General features: G+C 41.5%; 1 protein-coding gene and 1 long non-coding RNA gene across 4 annotated transcripts in view; one reads left to right on the plus strand and one right to left on the minus strand.

Annotated features, from left to right (window-relative positions):
* Positions 1-1,474, minus strand: part of LOC145410809 (uncharacterized) — a 24,289-nt gene extending 22,815 nt beyond the window's left edge. Inside the window, exon 1 of one of the 2 annotated variants that reach the window (XR_013899310.1) lies at positions 1,375-1,474. This is a non-coding gene — a long non-coding RNA (uncharacterized LOC145410809). The remainder of the gene's footprint in view (positions 1-1,374) is intronic. The other variant, XR_013899311.1, reaches the window with a different exon arrangement.
* Positions 1-13,520, plus strand: part of LOC145410807 (uncharacterized) — a 22,798-nt gene extending 9,278 nt beyond the window's left edge. For both annotated transcript variants that reach the window (XM_080280926.1, XM_080280927.1), the window contains exons 2-5: positions 1,230-1,318; positions 2,903-3,035; positions 3,627-3,848; positions 12,680-13,520. In XM_080280926.1, the coding sequence (XP_080137052.1) occupies positions 1,230-1,318; positions 2,903-3,035; positions 3,627-3,848; positions 12,680-12,886 (651 nt within the window). In that variant the 3' untranslated portion in view covers positions 12,887-13,520. The remainder of the gene's footprint in view (positions 1-1,229; positions 1,319-2,902; positions 3,036-3,626; positions 3,849-12,679) is intronic.
* The last annotated feature ends 10,067 nt before the right edge of the window (positions 13,521-23,587 follow it).

Raw genomic sequence — 23,587 nt, forward strand, 5'->3', positions numbered from 1 at the left:
GATGACGGATGGATGGATGAATAAGTACAAACCTTAATGAAGTATGTGCTGAGAAGAAACAGACTATTAAAGACTTAGTGAGGAAATGGGACACAAAGGGATGGGAAGGAGAAGTTAAAAAAAGAAAAAAAAATCTAAAACTACACTGGGTGAGGAAAATGGAGATTAGGGTGGGAAGCTGGTATCATAACAGGCAATCATTAATAATAATGTTCAGATCAAGAAGTGGAAGTCTACCATTGAGGGAAAGAAAAATAAATTGGATGGGGGAAGGAAATTGTGAGTTATTTGGGAAGGATAAAGAAGATATACTGGGAAGGATAAAGAAGCTATATATCACTTTTTGTTAGAATGTGAGGTACTGGCAGAAAAAAGGAGGGAAATACAAGACTTTCAACTGCCATATATAGAGAATAAAAATAACATTGTAGAGAATTTTTTCTTCAGTACTAAGGAGATAAAGGAAAAGGAGGGATTATGCTGAGTGTCGAGGGAAAGGGACCAAAGACTAAGAGAGTTAGGCCAGAATAACCAACAAGAAACCAGTAAGGCATCTTGTGAAACAAACAGTAAAGCAAAACTGAGGAGGCAACTTCGCAATGGCAAAGCCTCCGCCAAGCAACTGAACTGAACTGAACTGGTCTTTGTAATAATAACAGCATGGTGCCCTGTTCGTGTGAGACAAATTCGGATTTGTTTACAAATTACAAAAACGATATAAGAATTGACATCTTTTATGAGGGTCTTCGTACAGTTCTTCTGGTGCAAACACACTGTTTTGTACTTGGTTAATAAGGAGGAGGAAGGGGGGAGGGATATGAAGCTCCAAGCACCACCTATTTATCACATCTGCAGTAAAATGACCAAACTCAACAAAACCTAACCTAATAAAATGTTAACATATGTAAAAGGCATAGATAAGACACCCTACTTTGATCAGTGTCAAAAAAACACACCTGATTATGTAAATGCTGTAACTATTGATTTTGGTCCTGTGAGGGAATTAGGGTTGGAAAGATAATGGTGATTGTTTTTCACCATTGTATGGTATTGCACTTCATGTGGTGACACCAGTATGATCAGGTAGCTCAGCTGCCAGTTTATACAAATATTACTCATCTCCCTCCCAGTCCTCCCAAAAGGATGATGAACCTGGAGCTACTGTTAATACTGCTACAGTTAATTCACCACTGCAGTGCATTATTCTTACTATACTCTGTGTCCTTCAGATGTGTAGGCTTCAAGTGATGCGTGTGGCTCGTATCCTGTTAGGTGCCTCTGTGGGCATTACTGCAGCTTGCCTTACACAAGCTCAAAAGTAAGTAGGCACTATAATAATAATAATAATAATTAATGGTAGGTGGGGGTACTTACAATCCACTTACTCGATGTAGTTCTGCTCTAGGGTGACTGCCCTTTCCTCTTTTCCTTCCATCCTCTTCTGTCTTGCTTTCCTTCATTCTTTTCTCTTTTTTATGCCTATGGGTGACTCTACACTCCCTCTTCTGTCTTTTTTTCCTTCATTCTTTCCTCTTCCTTCTGCATATGGGTCACTGCACAGAGTGTCGAGCCAAATGGTTTCCTGCACAACAAAAACCATTTACAGTACTATGCTGAGTGGTAACCATATAACCAGATCATGGCAGCTGGTGGTTTAATGGGTAATTAAGGTGCTCCAGTCGGATTGAGCCTGTAGAAGTTTATATCCAAGGAGTGGTTGGGGTTTATTGCTCACATAATGCCTCTCAGGGATGAGTGAGGCTGGTCACTTTCATCTTAAATGTCAGGACCAACTTATCTAGCCCCGGGCTCCTACACTTTTTCTGGGGCAACACAGAATTAGATGATGATGGTGATGATGAATAATGTGGTCTTTTGTCTTTCATATGGACCATTTCTTCCAAAGGAATCCATTAGTGCATGAAACATGTTTGCATCATTACATTTACAAAAAATATGACATTATTCACAGACAGGCAGACTCCAAGATACGATACTCCTAGATACCATACCCTGGCATAACGATGAAGGTAGAAATACCACCCTACCCCACCGAACGATGTTTTTTCCCCCCCCAGTTGTGTTTAGGTTGATTTATAAACTCTTTTTAGACTTAGATTAATGTGTTTTAGTCACAGGTGGGGTAAACATTGTCATTTTGGGGTACAGTTTACTAAGTTTGATTTTTTTCAGACTTCTTTTTGTTGATTTTCAGATTTTATTTTTGGGTCTAGGTGAGTTATAAACTGCTTTTAGGCTTAGTTTAGCTTGCTTTAAAGCTATTTGGGGTTTAGGTTAGCTAGCAACTTGTTTTTGGACTCATTTGGGTGGGTTTCAGACTTGGTTGGGAGGGAAAATCAATCTCCTCCAAGGCTCAAAAACATACCTCTATACTTCACATGTTAAATCTACCCCGAGATACGATACCCCGCCTTGTGATGAGTTTTTACTTAACCAATTGCATCGTTAAACTGGGGTATGCTTGTACTGTACAATACAAGCTTCATCTACGGGAGAAGCAATCTTTAAACTATCATTATTGATTATAACACCTAAGACAGTAGCTTCTCAGAAAGAGAAAGGTTCATTACATTTACAAGAATTATGACATTATTCATCCACTGTACAGTACAAACTTCATCTACAGGAGTGGCAATAACTTAACTGTAATTATTGATTATAACATCTTTCTTAAGACATTAGCTTCTCAAAATGAGAAAGGCTTTGAGCTGCCTGTTAAAAGATTTAGTAGAAGTTGATTGTCTCTTGCAATTTGTTATAAACTTTGAGAGCCGCCTTTATACCCAAACATTAACAAACATAAAGTATCATTTTGTATCCACATAATAATACTTACTAGTCAGCCCTAGATAGGAAACTACAGGTGTCTGCCCATTTCCAGTGCTGTGTCCAATGGTGGCTCAGGCAGTGAGATGATGTATGACTTCCGCACCATTGCCTCACTGGACAACTGGCGTGAGTCGTCTGATACAGTTCGGGTGCCAGGCATGTCCAAAGGAGCTTTTGTCTTGCAGGTTGGCAGACTGTGCATTGTCCCAGAGAACTTTTCCAGATGTATGGATTTTTGTGTTTGATTCTTTTGGTTTTCCTTCCTCAGTTCTGTTATTGTAAAAAAAATATATATAATAATAATCACTTGAATTTTGAAAAATTACATCTTGTCACTTTGAATCTGTCAGAATAAAGCTAGAAGGAGTGAGAGGAGTCAAAGTGTATTATTTTTGAGGAGTACAGTACTGTATGTGGAGTTATGTGAAAAAACAGATTAATAAAAAATTAAAGGAGTACTGTATGTGTCTGTGGATGTGCTGGAAAGTTTTAGAAGTAACCCAAGATGAGTGGCCTTTTGGAGAAAATGGAGAATGAAAACTGCAAAGGAATCAATGGTAGTGACCTAGTAGGAGAGAGGAATGGGAGACCAAGGACGAGTTGGATGAATGGAATGGAGAGGTATATGAGTGAGGGCAGTATAAACTGGAGAGAGGGTAGCATGAGGGCAAAACACAGTGTGAAAAGATTGTAGTTTGTGGCCACCCACACTTGAATTTAAATTGTCTGGCCTTAGACAGACAATCATGACTCAAGTGATCTCTTCTTGGTTTCAGAAAACAAAAGTGTTCCAGCGAGCGGTCATGTTTTCACTGATCAACCCCCAGCCAAATGGTGCAGGTTTTGTTGGGTTCACCACAGATGATGGTTGGGATCTGAGTCAGTATTCTGGGATTGAGCTGAAGGTGCGAGGTCAGGGGGAGAATTATATATACAAAGTGAACTTCAGACACAAGGGAGATGACACCAATGCAGTGTCCTATGAAGCCTTCTATGAGGTGAGGATAGTTTGTTATAATGCTTTTGTTCTAACTTAACAAAGATTCTTAACACCTTTCAAGCACTTTTTCCATTCTGCTGGAACAGTTTCACTCATCCAAGCCTTCTTACATATCTCCCAACAAGCACTTCATTCTGCTATCTCCACTACACTTAATCATCTCTGCATACACCTTATCAACCTCAGCTGCTTTCCCATTTTTCAGCCGGTTCACAGCATTCTTCACCTGTGCCAGTGTCACATCTTCTGGCACTGCATTCCTTCTCTGCAAACCTCCCAAACCAGTCATGTTTGCAGCAGCTCTGCTCTCTTTACTCCCATTCATCAGGCTTTCAAAATATTCATTCCATCTGGTTCTTACTTCATCCTGATGGGTTAATAATCTATCACTTCCTTCACACTTTTGCATTTCTTTCCATTGTCACTTCTACGTTTCCACACCCCTTTCCAGAAAAACTTCCTATTTACTGCCTTCACATTTTTGCATTTCTTTCCATTGTCACTTCTACATTTCTGCACCTCTTTCCAGAATAACTTCCTATTTTCAAAGTAATTTGCATTTTTTCTTCTAGATCATCATTTACATCCACCTTTTTCCTCTTCACTAGTCTCTTTACATGCTTTCAGTATATTTAGTTTTCAGTATATTTAGTTATTTCCATTGAACCCCTGTCCTGTTTCCACTCTACCCACTTCTTTCTCTTTTCATCCACTGCTCTCTTAGCCTCTTCATCCCATCATGCCGTACCTTTCTTCTTTGTTGATAATTTTGCTACACCACGCACAGCCTTAGCATTCCTGCCTAAGCAGTCCCTTGATCCCACCATGCCGTACCTTGCTTCTTTGTTGATACTTTTGCCACACTGTGCACTGCTTTAGCATTCCTAACTAAGCAATCCCTATGTGCATTCCACAGGCTGTCCAGATCCATTTCATTCCAATTCACTGATTCCAACTCCTCCCTTACTTTGGTCCTGTATTCATCTGCCGTTTCTCTGATCCTCAGCTTCTCGACTTTCAGTCTTTCTCCCTGACTGCTCCTTTCTCTCCTGGTCCACCTCACTCCTCTCAGCTTGCTCTTGCATACCACAGTCATAATATGATCTGACAGACCTCCACATCATCCTCTCGTGGCCCATGTATCGGCAACCATTCCCAGCACCAACCTCTCTGTGAGCATGTAATCAATCAGGCTTCATTCATCACAATCCCCGTTCCCTCTATACCGTGTATATTTATGTGCATTTTTGTGTTTGAAAAATGAATTACAAATGCACAACCTCTCTACCTGACACATATCCTTCAGTCACTTCCCATTCTCATTTTCTCTGGGTACTCCATTACAACCCATTATGTCATCCTCAGGACCAGTGCCTACTCTTCCATTCATATCCATGTAGTAGGGGGAAAAAATTGATCATGAGTTCGAAATTGGTGAAAGCAGGTCAAGGTCTGCCTGTCTGTTACCACAATAACTCTGCAAATGCTCAAGATATCATCACAAAATTTTACTGGTGTGTAGTAGGGATGAAAATCTCGTACGAGTATTGTTCTCAGTTTGTCTGCTTATCTGTGTATCTGTTGGCATGAGAACTTTGCAACTGCTCAGAATGTCATCACAAAATTTTACAGGTGTGTAGAAGGGATGAAGGTTTCTTACGAGTTCTAACTTGGTGAAAATAGGTCAAGGCCTGTGTGTCTGTTACCACGCAAACTTTGCAATCACTCAAGATATCATCATATAATTTTTACAGGTCTGTGGTAGGGATGAAAATCTATGAGTTAGAAACTGGTGAAAGTAGGTCAAGGTCAAGGTCATATTCCAAGCCACTGCTAGATATGTATCGGCTCGTGTCTGGTGTGATTCGCCCCTTGGGGGTGCCTCTAGTTGTAAATGTGTACATGGGAAAGGGTGATGCCCCGGAAAGAGGACATTACAGAGACATTAAACTTCTGGACTAGATAATGAAAGCAATGGAAAGAGTTCCAGGATGTATGATTAGAGAAAAAGTGAATACAGTATTAATATGGTGCAGTCTGGGTGTATGCCAGGCAAAGGGACCACTGATGCCATATTCATTATTCAACAGCTTAAAAAAAAATATGTTGGCAAGAAAATGGATCTGTACTTTGCTTTTGTTGATTTGAAGAAGGCCTTTGACCGAGTCCCGAGGGAGATGGTGAAGTGGGCAGTGAGAATATTTGGGATCCAGAGTGGCTGGTTATAGTGGTTATAGCTATGTATGTATGTGGGTGCTCGCACCCAGGTGAGAATGAATGGAGATTTCAGTGATGAATTTTCTGTGAATGTTGGTGTGCATCAGGGGTCAGTATTGAGCCCCGTATTGTTTATCATGGTGCTTGAAGCTCTCTCACGTGGCATCAGAAATGGACTTCCATGGGAGATGTTGTATGCCCATGATTTGGTGCTGATTGCAGAGAATAAACAGGAGGTGGAGGAAAGACACAGGAAGCGGGGCATGAGGGCTCGAGAATCAATGCAGAGAAAACAAAGGGCTTGGTGGCGGTACATACTGTCAGGGAAGAGGGAGAGTGATCATGTGTGGTTTGCCACGAGGGTGTAGGAAGTAATTTCATCTTGTGCATGTTTGTGATACGTGGGTGTATAAGAGATGTAGTGGTATTAAAGGTAGGCTGTGAGATAATGCTGATTTCATGTGTGTGGTGTGTCAGGGAGTGTGTGTGGATATTGTTGGGCATGATAGGATACGTGGGGGTGCTCACCATCCACTCATTCGATGTAGTACTGATCTGAGGTGACTGTCCTTTCCTTTCTTCCTTCCTTCCTCTTTTGTCTTTCTTTCCTTCTTTCATTCCTCTTCCTTCTGTCTGCAGGTGACTACACTGAGTGACAGGCCAAATGGTTTCCTGTACACCAGGAAACCATTTACTATGCTGGGTGGTAACCTTATAACCTAACTATGGTGCCTGGTGGTTTAGTGGGCAGTTAAGGCACTCCAGTCAGATTGAGCCAGTGCTGGTTTATATCCAAGGGGTGGTTGGAGTTTAATGCTCATGTAATGCCACTCAGGGATGAGTGAGGCTGGTTACTGTCATCCTAAATGTAAGGACCAACTTGCCAAACCCCGACTCCTCATAGGGCAACACAGGATTAGATGATGATGACAATAATTGGATTGATCCTGCTGGTGAGTCTCGTGAGTGTGTGGAAGAGTTTTGTTACATGGGAGACATGATATGTGCTGGAGGTGGGGCTGGAGCTAGCTCTGGCTAGAGTGAGAGTGGTTGGAAGAAATTCAGGGAGCTGTTGCCTCTTCTGCTCAGGGATCTTTGTATGCAGCATGTGTTAGGAGTGTAATGTTGTATGGTAGTGAGACCTGGGCAGTAATGGAAGAAAATGTCCAGTGGCTCAAATGTACAGAAATGATAATGATTAGATGGATGTGTACTGTGTCCTTGAATGTGAGGCCTGGGGGGCTAGGATTGTGATTGAAGAGTTGAGAGGAAAGATGGGACTAGAGCATATTGGTGTTGTGATGAGGAGAGGTAGATTGAGATGGTTTGGGTATGTAGAGAGGATGGGTGGGGGATGAAACTTGGGTGCAGACAGTGAGAAGTGTGAACGTTGGGGGCAGGGATGTAAGAGAGAGACCAAAAAGACCTGAGCCAAGGTCATAGTGTGTGACATCAGGAATAAGGGACCAAATAGAGAGGCTGCCAGAGATCGAGCAGCATGAAAAGCCACCATTAGGTGACCAAGGCTGACACATGCAAGCATGTTGGAGCATTTATCAACTAATTGAAATGAAACATGACATAGTTGTTTGGTCTGTCATGCTGAGCACAGCCATAAACCAAAGGCAAGTAGTTGCCTGCCTGGGGCAGACAGCTTCTCACCAGGGTCAGAACAGGGTTCTTCCACATGGCAAGGTGCAGGGAAAATGGGGATGCATAGCCCCAAAGAGGTTGAGCTGTGTATAGGAGATGAGTGCAGAGTATGCTCTCAGCCTGGACTTTAACTACTTGGTAAATGTTGAGTTTCCTACCTAGGAGTGTTGTGCAAAGCCAACTGCTGGACCTGGGCCCCACATTATTCCCATAGTAGTACCTTCTGAGATGATGGTAACCATCCACCTACCACCCTTCTGACAAGGTGGTGGGTGCTACACCTTGCTTAAGGGTGATCAAGGACTATTCAAGACAGGGGTGTCCATCTCCCAGAGCCAGGCACATGCTCTGGCTGCATACCCCATCATGACTTAAGCCCTGTCCAGACGAGTGGGCAATGCCCGTGGGCATTGCCCGCTCGTCTGGACAGGGCTTTAGTATTTATTATACTGTATTACAAGTTGTGGAAGTGGCCCAGTTGACAAGTGAAAATAACTTTTTTTTTTTTTTTTTTTTAATGCGAGGAAGAAGGAACCGAAGGCCATGAGCCTGCAATAACAGTTCCTTCCAAGAGAAAAACAAAATACATGAGAGAGCCATATTCAAGATCCGATCATTTTGAGATGCCTGGACACAATGTGTTTGAAAGACTGGAGATCACAGGAAGCAGGAAATACAGACAGAGGGAGACAGTTCCTGAGTTGACCTGTTGCATAAACTGACTATAATGTGTTGTACTAGGGGCAGAAAAGATAATTCCAGAGGTAAGTACTATTATACGATGCTTGATGCTTTCAGTATGTATGTAAAGGTAAGCCCAGAGGTAAATACTTTTATATGATGCTTGATGCTTTCAGTATGTATGTATCTCTAGACAGTTTTATTCAACTTATGATGAACTTTTAGCAGTGAAGGGGTTAATGACTGTATCTAACCTCTTCAGTTCAAAAACTCACCAGAACTGAATAATGTTGTTTGGAAGTAGCAAGGATAAACTGAGAAGTAAGTTATCTATCTATCTATTTAAAGCCTGACACCCTAATCCCACAAAAGGGGGCCGCAGATAAAACGCCTCCAAGTCTTTCTCACCCACCATTTGACTGCCCTCCCCCCAACTCACTCCCCCCCTCCCTCATATGCCTCTCAGCTCCATCCCTCCACCTCATCCTCAATTGCCCCCTCCCTTTCCCTCCCTCCACTTCACCTACATACACCCTCTTGGTCAGTCTTTCATTCTCCATTCTCTCCAAATGTCCAAACCACCTCAGTGTATTTCTCCTAATTCTCTCAATCACATCCACATCCACCCCACAACGTTCTTTCTCTTCTTCATTCACTCCACAGGCTCCTCTCAGATAACTCATTTCCACTGCTCTCACTCTTGACTTGTTCCCCTCTAGCAAGGTCCATGCCTCACTTCCATACGTCAGGGTAGGGATAACAATACTATCATGCAGTGACTTCTTTGACTTCCATGCTCACCTCCTTCTCATCACTGCTTTCAGTGAACCAACAACCTTCCTTCCCTGCTGTATCCTTTCAATTATTTCATCCCCAAAACTTCCATCCCTACTCATCACTCTACCCATGTACTGTACTTGAATGCACTCACATTCTCCATATCCTCACCATCCAACCTCACTGTGCCTTCATACCTCTCAAAAACCATAACTTTACTCTTGTTTACATTAACTTTCAGATTCCTCTTCTTACACACTGTCCCAAATTCATTCACCAAACCTTACAACTCCCATTCATCTTCACTTAATATTACTGTATCATCAGCAAACAGCAACACTGGAATCTTCCACACCTCACCCTCATTCATTAAAGCCACCCCCACATCCACAGCCCTACCCTGCACCTCTTTTACAACCCCACCCATGAATATATTAAACAGCCATGGAGAATCGCACATCCCTGTTTCAGTCCCACATTTAGATCAAAGAACTCACTCATCTAACCATCCACCTGCACTGTAGCCCTAACTCCCTCATACATACTCTTCATTGCACTCAACAATTTCCCATCCACTCCATATATTCTTAAAACCTTCCACATACCTTGCCTATCTACTCTGCCATATGCTTTTTCCAGGTCCATGAAGGCAGCATACACTTTCTTTCCCTTCTCTAGATACTTCTCCACTAAACATCTTGGAACATGTATCTGATCTACACACCCTTTTCCCTTCCTAAATCCCCCGTGTTCTTCTCCAACCAGCTCCTCTGTTATATGCCTAACCCTATCAATAAGTATTCTACCATATATTTTTCCAGTAACACTCAGAAGGCAGATACCTCTGTGGTTACCACACATTTCTCTCTCCCCTTTTCCTTTGTATAAAGGAACAATTATACCCGATTTCCAGCTCTCTGGAACCCTTCCCTCTTCCCAAGCCAATCTACACAACTTCCATATCCACACCACAACAATCTCATTCCCATACTTCAGCATTTCACCACACACTCCATCAGTTCCTGGGGCCTTTCCCACCTTGATCTTCTTCATTGCTTCAGCTACTTCCACCCTACTGATCTCATTCTCCCTCCTCTCATCTCTTCTCCCAGCCATTCCTCAGCCACTTATACTCACACATCTCTCACTCTCTACATTCAGCAAATCCTCACAGTGCTCCTTCCATCTCCTCATTCTCTCTTCTCCATCAACAATCAGTTTTTCCTATCTTTCACTCCTCTACTGATTCCCCTTTCACACTGTCTTACTTTCTTTACCTCCTTCCAAAACAGTTTTTTTACTCTCCCTCCATTTCATGCTCAGATTCCTCCCAAACTCTTCATCCACTCTCTTCTCTCTCCTTCACCAGTCTTTTAACCTCCATTCTCCTGCTCACATATACCTCTCTCTCTCTCATCTTCTTCCCTACCTATACTTGCTAGCCAGTGACTGTATGCCTTCTTCTTTTGTTCCACAGCTTGATTCACCTCATCATTCCACCAAGCTGTCCCTTGCACACCCCTGCATCTCCTCCTCACTTCACAAACCACCTCACATGCTGCACCTAACTCTTCCGTGAATATCTTGCATACTTCTTCCACCCCTTCCATGAGCTCTTAACTCATACCTTCCCAAACATTCTTCCACTATGATCTTATACACTGCTATTTTCTCACTCTCATGCAATTTCTCTACTCTTTTCACAGGAGCTGTTTCCTCCTTTCTTCCCCTTTGTCTCTTCACCCATTTTCTTTGCAGCCATACTTTGGCCATCACTAAGTGATAGTCTGAGATTCCATTCCCCAACCCTCTCCACACTCTTGCATCCAACACTTGTCTTCTCATTTGCTTATCCACACACACGTAATCTATCCTTTCCATTTCGTTCAATAAGTTCACCGTCCATCCTTCTCTTGACTCTCCATGTATACCTGTGTATCATCTTATGCCGGAAGAAGGTGTTGGCTATTGTCAACCTCTTACAAGCACAGATGTCCACCAAAGCACTACTATACCCATCTACTTCAGCTGGCAAACGCCACTAACCAACCACTCCATCCACTCGTACAATCCCAACTTACCATTCACGTCTCCAGTCAAAAGCACTCTCTCGCTTCTCCCAAACTTATTCATACATGCTTCTACACTCACCCAAAACTCATCTTTTACACTTGCCAGTCGTTCCTCTGTCGGCACACGCACATACAATTCCCCAAGCTTTTATACCTACTTTCATCCTCACCCATACAATCCTTGCACCCACTGTTCCGTACTCTCTTATATTCTCCTTCCACTTCTTGCTTATCATCAGACATACTCCCTCTCTTGCCCTCTCATTCTCATTTATTCCCACACATATTCCTAAACCATATTCCCATTCTCTCACCTTTCACCTTTCCATTCAGTTTCAATCAATCCACATACATCCACTCTTGCATCCTCAAGCACCAGAACAATCTCTCTCTCTTTCACTTCATCATTCACTCCTCTCATATTCCATGTTCCTATCCTTAGAATGTCCTTTGTCCATTCCTTGGTCGTCAGCATATGGTCTGTCCTGGTCCGAGGTGCTTTTGCTCGCTTGTTTAGTTAGTTCTTTTTACAGGGTGGAGTACTAACCCTCCACCAACCCTTTTAGTCGCCTCATACGACAAGCAGGGATACTGGGGGAGTATTCTTGAAACCCCCCTACCCCCAGGGGGTAATCATCTGATTAAAAAAAAAAAACTCATATGTAGCTCCCTTTACGATTGTTTTTTCCTTTTGTAACTACAGTACAGTATCATACACTTACAGGTATTCACTTTGATAATATACACTTAACAAGTATTCACTTTGATATATTCCAAGAAATATTGTCATCAAATCATTTGCATTTTTTTTCACAGTGGTAAAGATTTACATATTTGTTAAGCATCAAATAAATCAAAGAAAAGGCTATTTCCATATTGTACAACTGTGTTGATGGATTATAAAGTTAACTTGAATTAAATAATGTCATCAAATAGAGTTGTCTGAAAGGAGCTTGTTAGTGAGAAGGTTCTGGAGCATTGTGGTGTTGATTTAGATTTGCTGGTGTTACACAGAGTACTGTACCCTGGGATAAATGGCCATGGGGAGCAGATGGGGAGCAAGATATTGGCTAGAAGAGTGTATGTAATTAAGGTGGAGGGGGAGAGCAGATAAAGGAAGCAAGGATAAGGTGGAGGGGCACTGTATATGAATGAGAATGGTGTGGTGGAGAGAGTACTGTCTGATGGTGAAGGGCATGGTAACATGGAGGTGAGAGTGCTGGCTGATGGTGAAGGTCAGGGTAACATGGCAGTGATTTATTCTTGGTCACCCCCTCCAGGATTAAGGCTGATGGTGAAGGGCAGGGTAACATGGCGGTGATTTATTCTTGGTCACCCCCTCCAGGATTAAGGCATCCAGCAATGGACAGACAGACAAACAGATAGACAAATAGATAGATAGTTAAAGGATATTTTCTTGTACTTCCAGATTCCAAGGAATGAGTGGCATACTGTAACCCTGCCTTTCAGTGCCTTCAAGCCTTATTTCCGGGGAGCAGAGATGCCTGATGCCCCTCCCTTGGATACCTCTGACATTACCACCACAACACTTCAGATTGTCGGTGGGGTCTACAGTGATTTCAAGCAGAGCGGGGCGTCATCCCTCGAGATCGATTACATTCAGGCAGTTCCATAGTGGTGTAATAATGTGGCTGCATTTAAAAGAATTAGAAAGCACCCAAAGAGCAAATACCTCTGCCATGCCATTGCAGGATCCAGATCAGCCCCAAATTTATACCTTCTTTCTTGGCCCATGGCTAACCCCTCCACAAAATTTCATAGAAATTCACTGAGAACTTTGGAGATATCATGTGGACAAACAAACAGACAGTCACTGAATACATAATCTCCTCCGTCTTTGTTGGCAGAGGTAGTAAAATATTATGTGCAAGATTAATTAAATTTAGGTAATTCCATTGTGGTGTGTGAGAAAGTGAAAGAAAAATGAGGTACGGTATTGTATGAAATTGATTAGCCTTCAAGTAGTTCCCTAGTGGTGTGTGTGAAATTGAATTGAAAGTAAGATAAGGTACAGTATGTGCAAGATTGATTACTTGTATTTTCAGATAAATCCAGCGAGAAAGAGAGAGAGAGAGTTCCTACCAAACTGAACTGAAATGGCATATTTGTACTATCTTTTCATGTGTGTGTGTGTATAATTTTAGGAAGTTAAATTGCTGTGTGGGTAAAAATGAAAGAAGGAAGAGGTAGTGTGAACCTCCATGCAATGTCGCACTGTAAGAAAAAACATAAACAAGTGTAAGAAATCAATTCAGAAAAGTACCAGAAGTAGCAAAAACATAGATAAAAAAAATAATGAAATCCTTTTGGGATTTTTAGCTACAGTACTTGATACATGAAAGACAGAAATATCAAACTCATTTGCCCAACTTCATTGCCACCCTGATAATACATTACACAGTACTGTATATGGTATTGTCTCCTCATCTTTGGTTCCATATTATGTAGAGTATTGACAAATGCTCATTGAGTTAAATGAACTATAATAGCATCTAAAATCTGGTTTTGTGCCAAAAATATCTTAATATAAAAATTATTGTTGTAAGATAGTTTCAGCAATGATGAAACACCATACTGTATCAAAAGTTGGAGTGTTATGTTTTTAATAATTATCTCCCAAACCCCGTAGCCTACATTCACATGGGATGGGGAGATCTAGGATAAGTCTATTTGATCTGTTTTAGGTGGTGAAGAGAGTGCCATGGGAGGTTACCTGGTATGACATACAGCAGTACTGGACATATTTTTGATTGGTGCAATTTTTTGATGTACTGCATTTGTATCAAGTGAATACTGAGAATGTTGAATAATGTGTACTGGTATGAAATGCATTGCATTACTGATTCTGTACAGCATTTGTGATATAACAAATTACAGTAATGGGTGTAGTTACACAGAATTATAATCCATAATGTAACCACGGCAAATCATGATTCTAAATAAATCAAGGGTAACCCTGGAGCTATGCTACTCAGTCCAAACATTAAGGCATGGATGACCAGTTGTTCACACTTTTTTGGCATTACATGAGCAAAAAATAAAAATAATTAAAAATAAATAAATAAACAAACAACCATCCCTGGACAGAGATCTTAGTAGGTCAGATGTACAGGTTAGAAGATCACTGACGAATGGAAGAGAGTTGGTAATACAACAGACCCCTGAGGAACACCACTACTGATAGCTCTAGGACAAGGGTTCTTGACATGGGGTATTCATATCCCTTTGAGGTATGGAAATCGAAATTTAGGGGAATGCTTAATAAGTTATAAATCCTAGTGATTTGGTTTCCCGTTCTGTTCCTAGCTATATTATACTCAGATGACTCAGATGATACCCGGGCTGAGGCTGCTTAGGCTGTAGGATGTCTGAGACTGATTCAGTGCTTGGGTGGATAAGGCTTCCCCCCCCCAAAAAAAAAAAAAAAAAAAAAAAAAACACACACACACACACATTCAAACCTTTTCACATTTTCAGCACTGACAACATTCTCCAAGGGACGGTTCCAATTGTCTACCACTCTGTTACAGAAAGTGTTCTTTGTAATATTCAATCTGGACCTCCTCGTGAAAATCTTCTTAACATTATTTGCCCATTGTGCATGACTCGTCGTGTAACACAAACAAATCTTTACAAACCTCTTCACCATATTCTCCTTGCAGTATTCTGTACATTTCAATCATTTCATCCCTCAAATGTCAGTATGCCAGAGTTGGAAGGTTCAATTTTCTCAAGTTTCCTTCCTTCCTTCACACTCCCTGGCAGAACCCATACTGACAACCGGAAAGAAGGTTGTGATAGGAGTGATGCTTTAAAATTTTTAAAGAACAGATTCAAAAACTTTTGAAATACAGTATGTTAAAGTAACTAGACAATAGTCAGAGGGCTGGGAATGGTCACCCTTCTTTGCGACAGGCTGAATGAGAGCAAACTTCCAACAAGGAAAGGTACAAGTTGACAAAGGTAAAAGAGTTTACCTAGGCAGGGTGTAAGCACCACAGCACAGTTCTACAAGACACCAGGAGGGTCCCCATGAGGTCCATATGCCTTGTTAGTAATAAGGCTAGTGATGGCAGAAAATACATCAATTGATGAAATTTTAATATCAGCCATGAGGAAGTCAGAGGGGGCAAGTGATGGAAGAACAGAACTGGAATCATCCAACGTAGAACTGGAGGAGAAAATCTGAACCAAGAGTTCTGCTTTATTGGTAGAAGTAACAACTACAGAGCCATCAGAATGGAAAAAAAGGAAGGAATGATGAATATGAGGTAAAGCCACAAGAAAGGTATTTGGCAAGGTGCCAGGAGGAGTGGGAAGACTTTGAGTCAGAGAGTTCAGAGCATTTAGTATGAATGAAGTTATTTTTAAGCAAAGCGAAGAACAGAGTTAGCACGATTCCAAGCAGAAACATAAAAGAGACGAAGTTCAAGGGTGGGTTGGCTCTGGTACCTTTTATAGACTCTCTCCTTGTTGTGGACAGCATTAGAACAAGCCTGATTAAACCAAAGTTTTTTGCATTGGTCACAGGACAAGAAAAAGGAATGTATACTTCCATGCCCAGGAGGATGTCTGTAATGCGAAAGGCACACTCATATGGCTCCCAGCCATGGAAGCAATAATCATTCCAGTGAAAATCAAAGAAGTACTGCCTGAGGGCATCCTAATCTGCATCTCCAAGTGCCACAGCGGCCATTTCTTGGGAGGGTCCACATGCCTTGCTGGAGCGATAGGACAGGGTAAGGTGATAGGTTGTGATTGAAGCCCAGTGGAGAGAAAAGATTAACAGTGTGAGCAGGAGGATTAGTTGTACGGAAGAGGTAACAATGTTGAAACACTCTCCAAGGCAGTCAGTGATACAGGTAGGTGCTGTACAAGCTGCTCTAGGTCATAGAAAATATGTTGGCTTGTTCACCAGATGCTTGTATTTATGCTTGCCTTCACTCACATAACTACCAAATACTTCATAAGCAAATAAAACAATTACTAAAGTGACAAAATACACCATCATCATCATTCAGGCCAAGGATGGAGTACACTACAGCCCTGGAAAAAAAAAATAATGACAAGGGGAAACTAACCAAAAGTCTGCCCATTCAAGCCCCCAGAAGCCTGACTAAACCCCACAGGCATAAACATTCACATTTACAAGCTTCAATCCAATGCCTAATAATCACTGTACTAGGGGGAAAAAATAGTCTGCCAAACTAATGTGGTCTAAAACAATTTTTTTCAACACATTTAGTGCTATACATTAACCTCTACGTGCCGGTTGATGTGCACAGCCGTCCAGTTTTGGGCGCTGAGCAATGCCGGTTGATGTGTATAGCCACATGCATCTTCCCCCCACCCTTTGAACTTTAACTTATTCCTACTCATTGACAGGACCACCTAGAAATGTGGGGATACTTTCATTTGAAAGTGGAAGAGTTGATGAGTCTTATGTATCTTTAATTTTTCCTCTAGCTGTTATAGTTTGGCAGATATTAGGGTTTGAAGTAAGGGTATTTTTTCCAAAATCACCCATAGGGAGAAGTGTGAGACATTGAAACCCCCCCGGCACGTAGGGGTTAAGGAAACTGGTACATCAGCTTAACCTGCCCCGTCCCGACCGATTTTCCACCACTGACCCCCCCCCCCATCCTGACCAATTTTGGATTTTTTTTTTTTTTTGGCTCAAACCTCCGCTTTTGGTGAGAAACAAAGAAAATTCATAGAGAAATCACTCACCTGAGGTTTAAAATACTGAATACAGGTAGAAGTACCCCTTACCTTACTGTGTGTTCTATCAGGCTGGCTCCAAATAAACAAGTTCTATGGGAGGGTAACTATTCCACACCACTCATCAACGGTATTTATTTATTTATTTGGTATGAATTTATATGTAGTATGAGAGTATATTGGTTTTCACACAGTAATATAGGCAATATAAGCATTGTTTCACTCGCCAAACACATCAACATACCTGACCTTTTTTGGCGATATTACCTGATCATCATTTCTGACTGTTTCTTCCTCTAATGCTACATAAACTTTGTCCTCCACATTGTCATCGATTGGGGAATCACTCTGGCCTTGAATTTCGTATCGTGGCACGACGTGTCTTTACTGGCCAGGTCACTGGTAACGGGTAAATTGCCGAGACAATGGCGTGCGGGGTGGAGGGGGAGGTCATGCAGGGTAAGGCATTGACCCTGCCTGGCATCTTGTAGAGGAAGGTGTCTTGTGTATACGTACCAAAAATCACGCACGAAATAAGAAAATTGTGCAAATTAGGGACCTGCAATTGCTGCCGTTTATATACGTCAACAGGAGTCACAGTGACAAAATGTGTGGACGTATATATACGTCAATGGGAGTTGGAGGGTTAATAAGTAGCAATGTAATGTTGTGTATTTAATAAATAAAAGCAGTATAAAGTGGACTTATATATATACCAGCAATACTACTTAACCAATTAGGAATTAGGCATTCTAAAACACACTTCCACAATAGGTATTCCACCAATACCACTTACCCAAGCAAATATTCTACAAATGCCCCCACATCAAGTATTCCAGCAATACTATTATGTTAGTATTCCAGCAATACTATTATGTTAAACCTATCAGATTATGAACAAATATCTGTTATGCTGGTGCAAACCACTACACCAGTCCTGTATGAGACAGCCCTAGCATGTATTCAACATGGATGGTGGGTGTTAGTGCCGTGGTGATGTGAAGAGACGTATGGTATGTGGGAGGACTACTGGGCCTTGGGAGCAGGCTGTGAAGCCTATGCCCAGACTCATAAAAAAAAAAGAAAAAAAAAAAAAAGAAAAAAAAAAAAAGAAAAAAAAAAAAAAGGGTCCTTTGTGTTCTTCTAAAAAGGAAGGAACACACAAAGTATGCTTCCATTATACTCTGGATGGCTATAGTACAGGTTCATTATTATTACTGACTCCTTATACAATTTGGATAAGGAGAGTTAATGACAACAGACAGTGGGAGGAAAACAGTCGATTTGGGGTGTGGGGTCTTGATCTGGAGGTTTGGAGGGAAGCTCTCCCTTCCTTCGTGCTGGAGATCACCACCAGGGCAACGCACTGGAAAGTGAGGAAATCCGGGGGGTTGAGTCTACATCTGTGCGTGTGGGTGTTGTGGTGTGTAAAACAGGATACCGGTAAAGCCTGTAGGAAGAGACTGCAACTCTGGCTCTAAAGGAGAGGAACCTGATGTCTGGTTCTTTCTACAGACCTTGTAGATGACAGACATAAGTGTGCTTTGTTCCCAGAGGGCACGCGGGGAGGCTAGAAGAGACCTGGGAAAGCCGGGACAGCTAGGTCATCTACTGTTATCCCTGGGATCTCATTTCCAGGTGTAGGGGGAAGGGAACTGAGAAGGTGAGAAGGGGGGAGTACAGGAAGGGGATCCACTCCAAGGGCAGTGGTATTTAGTGGCAGTTGGTCTGAGCCTGGGGCACATCGTGACTCCTCTGGGACTGAACTGCCACTAGCAAGTCTAGCAGTCAAAGAGGGGTGTCGGGACTCCTGTGTAGCAGTACTGTGTCTAGCAAAGCCAGAGGCCGAACCACATCCAGCAAGTTCAGTGGCCGGAGAAGGACATTGGTGCTCCTACAGAGCTGGACTGCATCTAGCAAGTCCAGGAGGTATGTTGCAAACGTATGAGGGTCGCCTCTAGCTTTCCCTGTAGTGCCGCCTCCAGCAAGCACTGAATTGGAGAGCTCCAGTTACCGGCAGTACTTGGGGCTCAGGCTGCGATGGAGGGTGGATGATGACTCAGGGCTGGAAGGTCTGACCGTAGCTGTGCGTGTGCGCTCCTTGTGCCCCTCTTATCTGGGCGTTTGTATTGTGGCTATCCTGGTTGTCGTGCCTGGCTGCCGGTGATGCTTCTTCTGTGGAATGCTGGTTTTCCATGGTCATGGCTGGAGTGGAGAATGAGGTAAGTCTCATCCCAGGCACTTTAATATCCAAACAGGCATTCCAGTTCACCATAAAAAATGTATTTTCTCTACCTTGACAAAGATCCCTAACACCTTTCAGTTCTGTTGATGACCAAGTGTGGTCAGAGTGGAAGGCTGACTTAACTAGTACCCATGAAGACTCATTCCTACCTTGGGCTAAACTTTCATGCAACTCCAACTTTGTGTTTCCCAGTTCCATCGTGGAAACAAATTCATGCACTTGCTGAAAAGATTTACCACTGTACTTACAAAAGGCACATCAGTGTTCCTTCTGCTGAACCTGTGGAAGTAATGCAAATATCCCGTAATTATTGTCTTGTACAAACATTTAGTCCCTTCAATCTGAAGACAATCTTTTAATCTAAGTCTTGCTACCACTTGACAGTTTCACTTGACTTTAGGACCTCTAGCAGCAGACACATTAATGGAGGCTATATATAAGGCCTCTATTGCGAAAAAGTCTCATAATCTGATGAAAATCATGTGGGGATAGTATGTACATGAACACAGTTTATCCTTGACTTCAGTGGGTTATGTATCTAAAATTTTTATCACTAGTTTTCTCTTCCAGAACACACTACAGTACTGACACCACCTAGTTTGGCAGAGTATGTGTTTATGAACTTGTGAAAAATTTCCTTGAATAAGTGAGGTACTGTATAAAGTTTTTTTTTTTTTCTTATAAAATTTCAGCAGTAACACAGTTCTGTGTACCAATGATACAATTAACCACAACACTACCATTGTATAATTTGCAGTCGTCATTCCACTGGTACTGTGAGCAGATATCAGGATTATAACAATACCTGTGCTATGATTCCAGAACAGAAGCTGTCACTCACGAATGGAATCTCACAACTGCGGCTGTCCTGTTACGTAACTCTTTCCTTCTGGTTACAAGACGATTTAACCCAGTTTAGGTCACTCTGAAACAGATTATAAGTGCTTATATCTTACATGAGGGCATGTTCTAAGTGACAGGAGGCACCTCTTCCTTAGTGATTCATTTTGCATATTACACCTTGACATTCTCTTGTATGCTACATATATTTAGTACTAATACAGTTTGCAACTGTAACATACAAGAGGATACTGAGGTATCATGTGCAAATAAATCACTGTGAAAGCGGTGTTACTCTATAGCACCATAAAGCCACATCCACATCAAATGCTTGCTGGCATGGGCAGTCGTTGAGAGCAGTTCTGCATCACTGTAACCCATTAAAGTTTTTGTCTGCACCTGGCCACGTCCAGTAAGGCCATTTGTATGTGTTTTTGTTGCCACACTCCCCCACACCCTCATGCCAACAGGCATTTTGTATGAATGTGACCTAAGAGTTATGGGGGATAAGCACCAAACACCACAAAAATTAAATGTCAACAGTTTATTTTTATTCAGGCATTTTCAATATTAAAATAAGCCTGGGGCCAGACACCCGAGAGACATCAAGTACAGGGGATGCCTACAGACGACATTATGGTTCATATTGTAAGTGGTATAAGAGGCTTCAGCCCACATTTTTATCACTTAAGAAGGCTCCCTATGGCCAGTCTGATCATACCTGACAGATAATTGCATCCCCGTTCAGCCCATTAAGTATTATTTAATGGGAAAATATAATACTACATTCATAGATCATTTCCTTTTCCCTCAGCTAGTACCATAATTCACTACCTATCTCCCTTTAACTGCTCACCATCTGATATGGAAAGGTAGCAACTTTCTGTCAGGTGAGAGTAAACCAGCTACTGCACGTCTTCCTTACCAGTGTATTTCTGCATATGCCATGCTAATATTATCTTGTATGGTATATATGCACACATTGTTGGCATTAACATTTCGAGTTTTGGTGATGTCCTTTTCAGTGTCTTCTTGCTGCTAACACACGATATTATGATTTTATTCAACTTATGAAAGGCCTCTTGTGCTTAGGGGATATTTTAAGCATATTTCTAACCCATCTAGTTTGAAAAGTCCATCCCATGTTTAATAAAATCATCAAATGGCAAGAATATGATGAAAATGACATCCCTGGGCTCAAAGAGTTTAAGAAGGTGTAGGCTGCATACAAGAAAATAAGAAGGTGTAATATGGAAAACAGACTGCTAAGGTAGAGGTGCTGGAAAGCCTCCTTATGGTCCTTCATTGCCCCTCCTCCTCATCAGTGGTTTGTTTTGCATATTGCACATTATCTATGTTCCTTAAATATTGAAACATATTGTATCAATAACTTACATGAGGATACTAAGATGTGCAGAATAAACTAGTTACATCTTAGCAATCTCTTGCATATTTTACCATTTTAATATCAACATAGCATCAATAATAACATACAAAATGTTAAATAGGTGTAATAAGCAGAATACACCGTGAAGGAAGAGATGTTATGAAATCTCCAAAGCCACCTACAATATGACCCTAGGCCTCACGTCAGGTCACTAAAACAATACAAACACACAGCCAACTTGATTGTCGCAGTGTGCTGATGCTGCTTCTTATCTGTGCCTCTTCTTGATGGTAACACAAATGAAAACTATCTATCAACCACTCCTTTACAGCCTCATCAGGAGTGCAGGAGCCCGGGGCTAGGCTACATAGTCCTGACATTTAAGACGAGTGATCAGTTGCCCACCACTGAGTGGCATTATGTGAAAAATAAACCCCAACCACCCCTCGGAAGTAAGCTCTAGTAGGCAACATCCAGTTGGAGCATCTTAACCCACTAGACCACCAGGCATCTACTTGGTTATATGGTTACCACCCATTGCAATATGCACGTCAACCATTCTGATTTTCGTCCTCAGTGAAAGCTACAATTTAAACACAGTCCCTGCCCCTTGCCCCCATTTTACCCTATTATGTTGTAAAATATACTTTGATAGTGCTCTACTACATTACCTCAGAAGGCACTGTACTTGGATGAACACAGGCTCAAGTATATGATCACCTTGGGAACCTACAGTATTGTTATACAGGGTGGTCTGTTTATTACGTGTCCTAAGTCTCATGTGTTGTGGGGATGGCTCAGTCAGCATTACCAGTGTCTAGCCTGCATTATTTACTACTTCCCACAGCCCTTCACAAGCTTTGCAGTGTCTGCTTTTTTATGTCCACTGATTGCATGGCTGTTCAGTATTATCATGAGGCAGCCAAAATGTCTTAGCTCTCCACAAAAGCAGACCGCGCCAACTCCGGAACACACAAGATTGGACAATGAAATAAAAGAACCCCCTTTTATAGCACAAAATATTTCCACATCCCTGTGAGTCTATTGCAGTAAGTTTTACCTTGTTAACCTTGATTTGTATGACTAAAAATTCAGCTTGCTATCCCTGTGGACATTGTAAATCAAATTTCACAAGCAAGTTATAACTAATCAATGCTTTTGTATCATCTTCTACATACTACTACTATTTCATTCAGGTTCAGTGTAAGACCATATTAAAAATAAAAAAACTGTCAAAGAATAATAAAGTCACTGAACAAGAACCCAACTTGCATATTCAGTATTTTCTCATATAAAAAACTCATCTCGAAGCTATAACCTAAGTTCTTCAACAATCAATTACATTACATACAGTACAATAATAAAGCTATAAAGGTACTATGTGTAAACTGAATTCATATTGCATATAAATCCCATGAACCCGGGGTGACATCCCTTTCAGTTTATTCTGGCTAATATATCCTTTTTTATCTTTGCATGGCCCAGGTTTTCATCCTTTTCGAGCTTATTTCATGTAACTGAGTGGTGGAAAAAGACGAGTGTCATGGCTCTGCATGCTTTCAGTAGCACATCTTCGTAACTAGCATCATATTCTACTGCTATGGCTCTATGTCCTTTCCATAGCATGTCTCCATAATTAGCATCATATTTAAGTGTTCATTTATTGATACAGCTCAGCAATCACAAAGGAGAGATGGCAATTTTGGGCCAACTCAGAGTAAAAGGACTATTCCTGATGATTTTATTCAACTTAGGAAAGGCCTCTCATACTGAAAGGATTCAATAATTCAAAAATCTAACCCCATCATTTATTAGTGCAATACCTGACCCCAAATTTAAAAAAAAACTACCATAAGATTAATAAAATCATCAGGATATCACAACAATAAAACAAAAGTAGATGACAACCCCAGGCTCTGTGGGTTAGGGACTTCAACCAGCCCTACTGATCTCAGAAGCACAATGTGATACTTCCACCAGCCCTACTGATCTCAGAAGCACAATGTGATACTTCCACCAGCCCTACTCATCTCAGAAGCACAATGTGATGTACAAGAGTGCTAAGGAAATGGCTGCATTATTGAGAAATATACAGCATCTTCTATGTTACAATATGGGTACAC

This window comes from Coenobita brevimanus, chromosome 86 (genome assembly GCF_032717465.1).
Source record: "Coenobita brevimanus isolate Jiangsu-jjx chromosome 86, ASM3271746v2, whole genome shotgun sequence".
In the NCBI taxonomy this organism is placed as follows: Eukaryota; Metazoa; Arthropoda; class Malacostraca; order Decapoda; family Coenobitidae; genus Coenobita; species Coenobita brevimanus.